Below are 12620 nucleotides of genomic sequence, written 5' to 3'. Positions count from 1 at the left end.
ATCACCTTTGAGGTTTTTTCCCAGATTCTCTCTTCATCGAGCCAGCTGGTCTCGCCAGACAGCGAGTGCCTCTCTTTCGACAGCCAGTCAACCGCGGGAAGAGAGCGAGACAAAGCTGAAAGCGCAGAGGAGGCAGGAAATGGCGATGATCACGCGGAGAAAAACGAGCCAGCGGGAAAAAGCAGAAAGCCCTCCCAAGACAGCGACTCGTCAGTCTGCTCTCTTTCTTCCCGTCCCCGTGGACTGAAAGAAAATGACCGAAACAACGCTGGGATCAAACCGACACGTGCCGCCAGCCCAAGCATCAACCAATCCCGTTCTTTGTCCCCCTCCTGTTCTTTATCCTCTCACCGTTCTTTATCGTCTCCTCGTTCTCTGTCTTCGCCTCGTTCACCTTCTGTTGCTCCTTCTCATCCGCACCCGCGTCTGTCTCACGACGGTGCATCGTCAACAGCCGGTTCGCTGGCTCTTGCAGGCGAGACGGAGGAAGCACAGCCTGACGGGAGACACGGATTTCTTGCTTCGCGTCGAGTCCCGCCGCCTTGCGCTGCTTCCTGCGAGACGGCAGATGGGCTTGCAGATCGTTTTCTGCAGAGGCGAGAGAAACGAGGGAACCGCGATGGAGAGCAGGACAGAACGGGCGGTGAGAAGCCCGTTCTCCCATGCAGGCGAACTGTACCGAAAATAAGCAATGTAGAACGGGGTGAGACAGACATTCCAAAGCAGGGAGAACCTGAGTTTAAAATCAAGAAACTTCGTCGTGGATGATGCTTTGAAGGCCCAGGATATGAAAAACGTACGGAAGAGGGAAACACCTCACAGGGGTAGGCTTGTCTCCCCCCAGCAAAGGCTCCGCCGTCCTTCCTGTTATTTCTTTGATTTTTTCCTCCGTGCGCAGCGCCATGCTTCCGTAGTGAAGAGAGGAAATCTACAGACATGTTTGAAACGGTCACGTTCCAAACTTTCTTCACGCTTCTCAATTTAGGCGAGAACATATCTTTCTTGGTCTGACCGGAAAGCCACGCAAACGCGTCACACAGCACGCGCCTGCATCTTACCGAACAGTACACATGTATAGGCAGCAATCTTTTTTACCTGTTCGACTGTTTGTTCCCAATACGAGATCACCTTACAAGAGCTGTAAAAGCTCTTTCTGCAAGAGTACGTAAACTGGGCACGTCTTGTTCAAGTTTCCTACACCGACTTGTTCACAATCCTCCCCAGGCTCTCCATGTGTAAGGAATAGCGTGGAGCCGATCTACGGGTAGTTCCAGGGTTGCGAAGCAAGGCGGAGATCCCACCCCCCAGTTCGGAGTAAAGTAGTCGGGAATCGACGCTGCCAGAAATTTCTGGCAGTCGGACAACAGCGATGCCAAAGACCATTGCGGAAAAGGCGGAACGAAGCTGTTCCCTCTGGTTTACTGCAGAAAGGGAAATCTCGGCTCGTCGTTCGGCCGTGAACTAACAACAAGGTCGTCTCAAAGAACCCTCATTCTCACTGCGAGGGACTGATTTCTGGATTGTATTCGTGTTCTGCTGTCAAGAGAATCCGAAGCATCTGTTCGTTTCTCTCGGCACGTCCATCCGGTCGGCAGCACTGAAGTAGGATCTGGTGTTGGTTGGTATTTTTGGATGATGTGCGTGAGCCCGTTTTCCAGAACGTCTCCTTGTTGTATCTAATGCCTTTGTTATCGGTAACGAATTCAACGCTAGCTCTCCGTCGTGCGGCGTTTCGCGAGATTCTATTTGTGCATCCTTTCGGTGGTTAAAAAACGGTGACCAGCAGATCTGAAAGAGCCACCGCGCCGCATCTGACTTCGCAAGCTTCTCTACAGTGCTTAACATCTTGTTGCTGTCTGCGATTAAAAACCTAATACGAAAAGTGAGACTGGCGTCTGCGAGTAAGGGCATGCGATGCCGGTGAACTAGGAAAACCAGCAGGCAGTCTGTCTCAACGAGAGACAAGAACCAGCTTTCAACAGGCTTTTACGAGCCATGCAAAGACATCAAGAGAGAGGAGATTAGGTGCCTTGCCCGGTCGCCGGGCCCCCAAATTGATGGGGATGTATGTTCCTTTGAACAGTACCAGTTTGCACGGACAATGCGATTACGCTGTTTTCGGCACATGGCAGAGCTCAACAGAATGCCTGGATTAGACAAAACAAACCCAAATTATAGTTGGTGTATTGCTTCCCTGTCCGGATAGTCCCGTTCAAGAAGTCAGAATTGAAGCGTTAGACGATCCGTCTGGGTCAAGCTGCAAGTCTCTTGTGCGATTCGTTCGTCGAGCGTTCGTGTGAAAACGTCCAGAACGTCCATGAGAGAAGCCATCACTTCCTGTTTTTCCCCTTCGTTGGCTGTCAACTGTTCTTTCTCCTTCCTCCCCAAGGCAGCATCGACTGCTTGCTCTAGAGTGGGCTTGTCTGCGTAAGACAGTCCCACAGATTTCCGCACGAGATCGAGAAGCTTCAGTCGAGTTCGCGGAATCAGAAAAGCTTGGTCTAAGACGCCCCACGCCTCAAAGGGCGCCGGCGTCAAAAGCTGCCCGACGGAGAGTTCGTCATCGTAGTTTACACAGTCATCGATTCGTCTTTTTTTGGGCGGTGCAATGTCCGTGCGAATACTTGGAACTCCGAAACGCCTATCTTTTTGCGCTTGAAAAGCGGGGTTTGACATGGCGCTCTGAAATGCAGACGATCGCTGTGAAGGTGAATTCATCAGGCTGACTCCCGTGGAACCGTCTTGTAACGCGATGCGTGCTGCTAAAGATCGGTGTGCGCGGGATCTGCCTAGATCGACGTCAGGTTGCTGCTCAGCTAATGAGTAAAAACCATTAAGACAATCCGCGACGCTTGAAAGATCGTGGCGCGTTGCGAGCCCAAAAGCAAAGTCGGCAGGAACATCCGGGTTCCCTGCCACCGAGAGCGCCTTCTTGCCTACGTCTGGGTAGCAAATTCGACGATAGTCTTCAACGGCTTTGGACGCCTCATCCCTAGTCCCCTCAGTGACTTCAGTGACTGACAGACACTGTTTTGCCCCATCAACTTCCCTCACATAAGATTTGCCGAAACGGAAATTATGAAGGTCAATATGCTCCACCGCGTGGTGGCGGTCGACGGGCTGGCGGGGGGGATAGTCATGATGCGTTTTCTGGTAGAGTTTTTCGTCCTGTTCGGAGTTCGACGGCGAGTTTCGCGGGAAGATGAGCTTTTTAGCAGCATTTGTCTCGTCAGTCGTTTGTTTGATGCCAAAGCGGAAACCTGGCGCTTTTGCCGCGTCTGAAAGGCGAAGCCCCCTGGTAAGACCCTTGCCCAAAGGCTTTGTCCACGAACTCCTGTAAACTGCCTCATGCTGCTCAATCAAAAACCTCTCTAGTTCGCTTTGAGGAGCTTGATTTGAAAGTATACTCTTCATTGAGGCATCCGAACCAACCTCTTGTCGCTTAACACCCACTGCCCCGAATGAAACATCATCCGGGGAAGTCAGTGGACGAGGGGGTTGATGCTTCGGCCTGCTAGGAACATCACCGCCGACACGTTCTTGCAGTCCCGACTCGGGCTGTACACATTCTCTGGTCCCGTAATTGTCACGCGAACCAGCTAAGCCAGCTGGACGAATTAAGGGGTATAAATCAAAAAGCTGCCCCGAGCCTTTGTGACTCAAAGCGGTACACCTGGGAACTGTTGTTGCTGAGACTGGTTGCCTCCGTATGTCGCCTCCCTCGCCTTCCATGTTTGTTTGAAGAGGAGCAATACAAGGAGATGCCTGGCTAAACGCCATAGTGTAGGAAGAGAGGGCGAAACCAAACGGGAGGGCGGTGGAGAGCCTGAAACCGGGTGGAACCTTTCTTCGAATGACGAACAGTTTCATTCATGCTGTAAAAGGCCCATGGGGGTGCGTCCTCGAAGCAGTTTGGGGCATTCCAAAGAGCAAAGCAAGCAAAAAACACACAAGCCTGCTGATTCAAGGCAACACTTTTCTAATGAGATATCTGCTTGCCCCAACACCTGTAAAAGCCTTGAAGAGATCTGGGACTGTTTTGTAACCATTCGGAAACAGACACTTCCCGTTCCGTGGCGTACTTTGGCCAACTACGTGCGAAATTACGTTCTCGGAGATAGCCTCGATGTCTCCGTTCATGGTTTCTTGCCAAATTGTGGCTGTAAGATACCCTTCCGTCTCTCAGGATCCGCAAGACGCTGACGCTGAAGGATCCGCGTAACCAGTTGAAACCGGGCAGCTGTCTGCCTGTACTCGACGTTACCTGGTCATGGGAACCGAGTAATACGATAGAGGAAAACGAAGAAGGTAAACTTTGCCGGTCAGGTTTTGCACAGTTTGCGGCTCTTGAGACAACGGACACTTTAACATTATGAAACGAAGGCGCCCCGCACTTCTGGGGGCTGAAATGTGGCTCCCGATGGGGCTGCGAACCGTTTCCGTCCTGGTCACAACACTGCCCGCAGGAGATTAAAGACACTTTTAATGGAGACTCTTCACTTATACAGGACTTGACAAGCTGTTCTTCGCCTGGTAGAAGGTGTGACACCTACAGACGAAAGAATACCGAAAAACGCAAGGACACCGCCCGAGCTTTGGGGATTTGCGGAAAGCGGCCACAAGGCCGTCCGCCCAGCAGTTGACGGTCTCTGGCCTCATCATCCTCAGACACTCTTTTTCTAAAACCAGAAGAGCGCATCCATTTTCTCCCGGCTGAGAGACAGGGAAGAGATGCAGCTGCAGACGAGAGTGAAGATGCTGACAACAGATCCCCGAAGTCATAAAGATCGGTTTTTCTTCTTTGTTTCCGGCTAAACCAAGCCGCTTCAAGCCGGCTCAAGAGCACTGCGATAAAACGCTAGATGCCTCACAAGACGTCACTACCCGTTTACTCAGCGCTGCATTTCCTATCAGCACGAACGTCTTCACCACCCATTACGGACTGCATTCCAGCAGTTATGCATTGTGCTGGTTCTGCCGCGTGCAGCCACACGCATCTCGAGACATCGCTGCAGGAAACAGCGTTTTTGGCCTCTCGGCCCATTTGTCCATTAGCAAGAAGCGTGCGTTATTCGAATTTCCTTTCCAGAAACACAGCCGCAGTAGCGTGTCACCTCTTCACGCAGGAAGACATTCCAACTAAGCCGTGACTTCCCAGGATTTGCTTGGTTTGGCTAAACGCACATCCTTCAGAAGCCGTGTTGCTTCAGAGCGCCGCTGCCGACAGCGGTAAACTTCAAATTACCCCTGGTCACTGCCTACTCGTGGGGGTAGTACATGCCTAGTTGTTGTATGCGTTTCACGCGCCTGCTCTCAAAATGAGATGGAATCACCAAACGGCACCCACGGGCCAAATAACGCGGAAAACTGCGGCAAACCAGGGCGTGTCAGTGGTGCGTGCTCCGGAGAAACACCGGCCAGAAAGTTACAGGCAGCACACGAAAAGAGAAATAGTTTCCAGCTCTCCTTGGCAGAAGTGCTCTGTTTCAAAGTCGATGAGCCCTCACCGTCCTCGCGAAGGTTGTTCTCGAAACAAAAAGCGATTTCAACTCTAGACAGTTAGCAAGGAGCAGAACGAAACAACACCGACAAGTAGAAAAAGTGAGGCAGCTGTACAAGGTCACGCGAGCAGACTACGCAATCACAGGATGGAGACACGAGAACGTCTCTCTACTAGAGGAACCAATATTAACACGAACGATAGCGAACACAGAAAGGCTCCAGTTGTTCCGTTGCAAAGAGTAGAACGGCCTAGGACAAAAGACAGACAGATAAGGATCAGCGCGCCGCAAGTGCTTTGGAATTTAACAAATGCACAGAACGACTCTTGTCGCTCAGAGGTAGAGACGGTCGACATCTTCATGCCTCTGTTCCTTTCGGAAAAAATCCCTCCGCTTTCCCCTCCTCCTGCAGCATGGTGTGCCCGCGTCACGGGCCTCTTCTGGCCTAATGATCGGCTGGACGTGCGCTTCCTAAGGCAGTCTTTAGCCTCAGTTGTTCCTTTCTTTCTTTACAAGTCGGCTTCCTTTAGAATCACAAGATGCACCAGAATCCTATTCCGTCTGAGAATTGAGGAATGAGTCACAGCGACGAGGTCACTATACCGGCAGAAAGACTAGCGTGAGGCAGAAGCCAGTGAGAGGCAACACGGTAGCCTCGCCGGACCCACGAGGAACGACGGAATAAACAGAGCAGCAGCAACTCCCAAAACCAACGAGCCCCCGGCCAATACGAGTCGGCTGTCGAAAAACACAAACACGGAAATAATACGAAAGATTTCCCTTGTGGAGGACGGCGACGTCTCCCTCGTAAGGGAAGCTGGGAGAAGACGCGTAGAGTCGAGGAAGACGAATTGCCAGCGTTCGTTCTGCCTTTCTTGGTTCCCTCACAGTTTAGATGACGAATAACCACCTCAACTGATGGAGACCAGCCGATACGGAAAAGACGGGAACAAGGAAACGCCTCGATTTTCGGAGCCCCTACTCGTGCACCCCATTTAAGTTCTCGCCATTGCCCGAGAGCGCCCTGGCTACCACTCCTCTCTCTATCTTCCTCCACTCCTGTTTCCCTCTCTGACCATTCTCCTCTGCTCCAGCGTTCAACGATGGCCTCCGCCCGCTGGCCCCACTTCTCTCTCCAGTTCCCTGCTCACCGCATCCCTTCATGAATGGCTTTCGTCTTCCCTTCCTTCTCCTCTGACGCGCGTCGAGGTCAACCTCTTTTTCGCAGGCAGTCCTGCGCATCTCTTCCTTTACACCGGGCAACTCGGTAAGGCCTGGACGCCCGCTACCTCTGCTGGAAAGCCTCCTCCACGAGCACTTTATGGACTCTGACTTCACCCCGGCTTTTCCCCCGTTGCCCCCGGCTTTTTTTGCACAAATGTCTCCACGTTTCACCATCTCCTGCTCGTCCTCCGTTACTGACTTGCTGCGGTTCCAACCGGAGGCTGTGCGTTTTGCTGGAAGGAGATGTTGTAGGCACCGGTATCAGGATTCTGCTCAACTTTGAAGTTATCCAGAGAAAGGCCGACCTTGCCAAGGACAAAGTTGCCGAAATCCTTCAGCTTTCCGATCATCTCCTCTTTCTCCTTTTCGAACTGCGCCTCGCTCTTCTTCTTAACTCGCTGCTGATCGGCTCGGTACCGAGCTCTGCACGAAGAAACACGCACGCATACACGATTTAAAGAAACGCATGCGGGTCTGCTCATCAAGAAACACAACACCTCCAGATTTGGGAGACACAAGCATGCGCATACACGTGCTCGGACATGCCCATGCCACACGGGGGCGGGGGGGTGGGGGTGGGGGGCGGCTCGTACGATCCCCCACGTTTTAATGGGTGACAAACGCATGCAACGCCTCACCAAGAAAATGCTGAGAACCCTGACTGGGCGCACACTTGACCTTTTTTGGCGCTTGACAGAAACACAGAATCCACAGATACACAGACATAACGAGCTATAGTTTCCTCTCTTCTACATATCTCTGCATCTACCTATATATACATATATATATATATATATCGGGAAAGGGAGGCACTCGCAGGTTTGAAGGCAGATATTGAAACCCGATGCCTGCGAATCAAGAGATTGGTTTGAGGGCATCAAATGTGGGACGCATGAAATTGCCTTTTGCCTACTCGAGAGACGGGTCCAGTTCGATAGCCTTGTTGATGTCGGCGACTGCGTCGTGCCACTTGGTCAGAGCTTCGTTTGCCGTGAAGCGTCGTAGATATGCCTGGAAACACGGTACAGTTTTATAGGGCGGAAGACGCATAGGGAAATAAGCAGAGACAGAGCGACACAGAAGACAAAGGCAACGGGAAGGGAGCTTGAGAGATCGCGGCAGCGAACGGCGCAAAAGCAACATCCAAAGGGTGCCCGAACGACTGTCCAGCTGCATTCTCCTAACGCGGCGCCGGTGGCTGAAACCAGACGACTGTCGCTGTGGGGATCAGATCCAGGGCCGTGACTCCGAAAAGCCCCCTGGAAACTCGGGAGACTCTTCACTTCTAGACGTGTGCCGCCTCGGTTTCCCCAAAAAGGCAACGCCTAAGAAACGCCCGCGAAAGACAGTTCGCCCTTCACGCATCTGTTTTTACCTTTGCATACGACGGGTTACACTGAATCGCTTCCGTGCAGTCCGCGATGACGGCTTCCCAGCACTTGCCATGCAGGTGACAGGCTGCTCTGGAGAAAGACACAAGAAGCGGAAACATGCTGAACCAATGGAGACAAGGGAAATCGCAAACGCAAAGCGCACCGGAAGAGCAAGGAGGGACACGCCTGGGAGGTCAGGAGAACGGACCTCGTCCGGCAACTAAAAGACGAGTAGGGAACGGCGATGAAGCAGTTCCAGGAAAAGGTGTGGGGACACGGCATGCAGCGGGCAGACGACCAAAGGAAAGCCCACAGAACTCGAAGCGAAAACGGCCACACAAGAAAGGAAACGGAGGGGGAAGGAAGGGAATCAAACCGGCATTCCAAACACAAACAGTAAGACTCAAGTCGTTGCGTACGTCCCTCTCACACTGAAAGGAAGAAAATGGGCAAAACGGGAACACGGTCCTTCCCGGTACGAGAAGTATAACGCGAGCCATATACCTGTTTGAGAGAAGGACAGCTCTCAACTGGTTGAATTCCAGGGCCTTGGCCTCTCGCTCTCTCTCCTTCTCCTCCTTGAAGGCGAGGAATTCTTCCTCAGTCAATAAATGCTCTTTTTCCTTCTCCCGTCGCTCCTCTTCCTTCTCGCGTTTCTCCTCTTCCTCGTCCCTCTGTTCGTTCCCGTTATGGACGCTGCCCTCTGTCTCTGGGTCTTCCTGTACACCTCCCGTCTGCGCCCGTGCTTCTTCCGTTCCTTTCGCCTCGTCGCTGTTCGTCGCCTTATTTGGCTCATGTGCTTCGTCCTCTTCCTCTCGCGCATCCTTAAACGTCTCCCTCTCTTCTGCTTCCTGCTCTCTGTTACGGCGTGCCACGCCAACTGATGAACCCTCGTAGCGGGCGTTCTCAGCTGCCTCCAGCTCGTCCTCTTTGTCTTGCATGATTGCGTCAAATTCATCCAGCCAGTCGTCTTCTTCTTCATCCAGTCGGTCCAGTGCCTGCGTGTAAATATCGATGGCTGCTTCGTATTTGCCTTCCCGAAATTTCCGATTCCCTAGTTCCTTCAGTTCAGCTGCACTTTTGTCTTCCAGATCTTCTTCATCCTTCTTCTCGTCTTCGACTTCCTCGACTCGCGGAGGGCCTTTCTTCTCTTCGTCTGGGAAAACCTCTCCCAAGTCTTCTACTTTCGGGCAATGCTCTTCATCGTCGTCTTCTCTCTCGTCATCCCCTTCTTCTCCCCCTACACCTTCACCAGGGAAGCCGCTACCCTCCGGTTTTACGGAGTCGTCTTCTACTTCTAGCACTGCCCCAACAGCTTGCACACTAGCAGCATTCATGATGTTTTCCTTCTCCTCTTCTCCAGAGAGAGGCGCTGTCGCCTTGTCTTCATTCGCGTCGCTCTTCTTACGATCTTCATGTTCCGGCGTATAAACTCCACCTGCCTCTGCCGCCCCTTCACTCTTTTTCACAGAGAAAGCCTCATCCTTCTCCCCATCGTAAGAAATGGCATCGACTTCCCTCCTTTGCTCTCCCGCCTCCTGAGCGCTTTGACACAGAGAAGACTTCACGTTTTCTCCAAAAACACCTGCCTTAAATTCTGCTCCAGCATCTGACGCTCCACCCACGATAGCCGTGCTCTTGAATTCATCGCTTCCTGTAGGAACTCCCGCATTCGACGGTGACGGCGCAGCGCTTGTTGACCGCTGGGAAGGTGAACGGGCTTCAACTGAATCGTCCAAGCTCGAAACGCGTCTCCCTTCTGCTTCTTCCTCACCTTTTCCTTTGTCTCTCGCTGTCGCTCCGTGCGCTGCCTCAGTGAACGAATCTACTGCTCCATCCGCCGGAGGATCAAGCCCAGAACTCCATTCAGCGGCCTCCAAAGAACTGGAAGGAGAGACAGAGGAAGGGAGAGAAGGCGACTGAGGAGCCGGGGAAGATGCCACAGGAAACGGAGATGAGGCCGAGGGCGGCACACTCTCTGGACGGTCGTACTTGAAACAGCCTCTCATTCGGCGGTCTTGTTCCAGTAGAAAAGATTCCTCTGCTGGAGTCAGAGACGCAATCTCTTTATCTGCTAGTAGAGTGATGACAGGTGCCTCCGGGGGAGAAGAGGGACGAGGCGAAGAAGGTGGAGAGGGGAACACGTCACTATGATGTCTCCGATCTCGTTTAGCTTCTCCGGTTTGACTACCAACACTGTGAGCAGAATGTCCCTGTGTTTCTTCTTGCTGCTGGTTGCCCCCTGAAAAGGCTTGCTGAGAGGAAGAAGAAAACGCTGATGTCCCTCGAGTGTCGGAGCAGTCGGAAGCTGCCACCACGTTTCGCTCTTCTCTTTCCACCCCTGTATAATTCTTGCTCTGCACTTTGTCCCCTGTCTTCTCTTCATCTCCTCCCCCCCCTCTCAAGTTTTCTTCCCTCGAGGAAATCGACGTGACCATCCGCACCCCTCCTGCGACGCTTGTTCCACGTTCTTCCTCATCAGCAGGCGATGTCATGAGAGTGTTCTTTTCGGTGTCATTGTTTCCCTCTTTGCTTGGTTTTGTAGTTACACAGGGCACATCACCTTTCTTCCCTGTTGCCTCTGCAGCTGCAGTGCAGCCTCCAGATTCCACCATCTGAGTGGACGCCGAGCATTTCTTTTCTCCATCGGGATGGAGAAGGAACGTCGAAATGGCCGTTGCAAAGATGCTGTGCAACTGACGCTGGAGAACCCAACCGACGAGAACCGCGAGGGCGAGAGAAAAGGCAAGAATGAGAAGAACCATCTTCGACTGTCGCCTGCGGCTCTCCGATCTGTGTGACCCCGGCAATCGAAGAGGGAAGGCGTTAGCCGCGAAAAGAAAAAATAAGATCCGGTACGCGCACAAGGTAGGGCACAGCTAATTCATTTTTTGCTTACTGAAGACACAGAAACAGACGGGAACACAGCGACTTTCCTTGCACGCGCAGTGACGACTAAAGGCATGCACAATAGAACCATTAAGGATACACCACCACTCAAGCACTCCCTAATCGACAGCGAGAGCGACGTGACAAAAAGATTTACACGCCGGAAAGCAAAAGGGAAAGTGAATTTACAGAGCCTGGTGCAAAACCTTATACGAGACTGATTGCTTTCATTCAAAACCGACGGAAAATGCTCCATGGTGGCCAAATGTTTCATGCATTCGGATAAAGTATCTGTACAGCGGAAAACTTGGGCTGCGCACCAGGTGGGAAAGAGCTGGCGGCAACAAGAGACCGGATCGTTTGAATAAGCGCGTAACGCACGTGTCTATGGTGCTCGTGTGCAGTTTGGTATGCTCCTTGACCACTGTAATTTAAACTGTTATTGAAGTATGGTCTTCCTCCTGCGTGTCCTTCCCGGTTTCTCTCAAGAAAAGTCTTCCTTAGCCGTGAAAGCTTTCGCAGTTGCTACGGGTGTTTTAGGTCAGTCGGTAGATTGGCAATGCGTGCATGGGTCACTTAGAGGACGGGGAAAGTTAACGGCCGCCGAAAGCACACGAGATACCGTATCCGCAGATGAGCACAGAATGAATCGGGGAATTTGTTGGAGTAAACCAGCAAAAAACGAGCGGGGAAAAAAGGATGATCGTTTACCAGCTAGCCGATGAAGGAAGCCATCGTCGGAGGTTTCGAGGTGAGAAGATAATTGAACGCACACCACCTGCGGACACAGCAGCACCAGAAGAGAAACATCAGAAGGGGAGAATGCTGTGGCAAAGTATAATGAAACCACCTTCAGCGTGCAATCACGAGCATCACTCCATGGTTCATTTCCTTAAACGTAACAAAGAAGTTTCAGAGTGAGACCCGCAAGGAGGGCACCGCCATACGGAGTTGTCTTCTGCTGCAATTCCGCTCTCTTTCCTGCCTTTCACTGTAGATACAGGTGCTACACCGTTCCACAGAGTCATAAGACTAGCTGCCTTCGTAGCCTGTAGCTTGTGTGGACTCGAATGCATGGAAACGCCCGTGCAGAGTGAACTGGCTTTCCGCACCGAGACGCTTGACATACCATGGGATCCATGTGGCTACAGTACCCTGTACCAAAATTTGGGCATGTTTAGGCGTTGAGCTGACACCGTCAATCTTTCGTCATGCTTAGTTTAGGCAGGATTAGCCACGAGTTCAAGAACCACTGCTTGGACGCGGCAACCGGCGCTACGAAGATACAGTAAATACAAGATTGTGGACTAGCGGTGGCCACAAAAGACTCGTGACAAACAAAAAGTGAAGTCCTTTGCCGTTGGTTTGCCGGCGCAAACGGAGTCTCAGGCTCTAATAACTTATCATCTTCAGGGACACTTTGCTTCTTGCTTTGAGGCTCAAACATCGAGGTACCCGTTCGGTCGTGTCGTTCCTAATCTGCCATCATGCTCTTCCGGAGAATTTCTAGTCAATGTAATTTTTCCTATCTTGAGGGCCAAAGAAGCCGGGGACAGAACTGTCAACAGCCGAGCACCTCTATCATCGCCACGGCGTCTAAGTTGTTTTTGAACGGGACCCTACCAAGGCAATA

The 12620-nt window shown here is 52.1% G+C and overlaps 2 protein-coding genes across 2 annotated transcripts; both read right to left on the bottom strand.

Annotated features, from left to right (window-relative positions):
• Positions 1–2220: 2220 nt before the first annotated feature.
• On the bottom strand, positions 2221–3414 carry NCLIV_063680 (Flagella associated protein, related; the record flags this gene model as incomplete). Its single annotated transcript, XM_003885919.1, has 1 exon — positions 2221–3414. The coding sequence occupies one exon, from the start codon at positions 3412–3414 to the stop codon at positions 2221–2223; it is 1194 nt and encodes a 397-aa protein (XP_003885968.1).
• A 3502-nt stretch (positions 3415–6916) lies between these two features.
• On the bottom strand, positions 6917–10863 carry NCLIV_063670 (hypothetical protein; the record flags this gene model as incomplete). Its single annotated transcript, XM_003885918.1, has 4 exons — positions 6917–7148; positions 7639–7736; positions 8101–8188; positions 8603–10863. The coding sequence occupies 4 exons, from the start codon at positions 10861–10863 to the stop codon at positions 6917–6919; spliced, it is 2679 nt and encodes an 892-aa protein (XP_003885967.1).
• Between the last annotated feature and the right edge of the window lie 1757 nt (positions 10864–12620).

Source organism: Neospora caninum, chromosome XII (genome assembly GCF_000208865.1).
Source record: "Neospora caninum Liverpool complete genome, chromosome XII".
NCBI classification, from domain to species: domain Eukaryota; phylum Apicomplexa; class Conoidasida; order Eucoccidiorida; family Sarcocystidae; genus Neospora; species Neospora caninum.
Note: the sequence above shows the minus strand (reverse complement) of the source record. Positions and strands in the feature narration are given on the sequence as shown.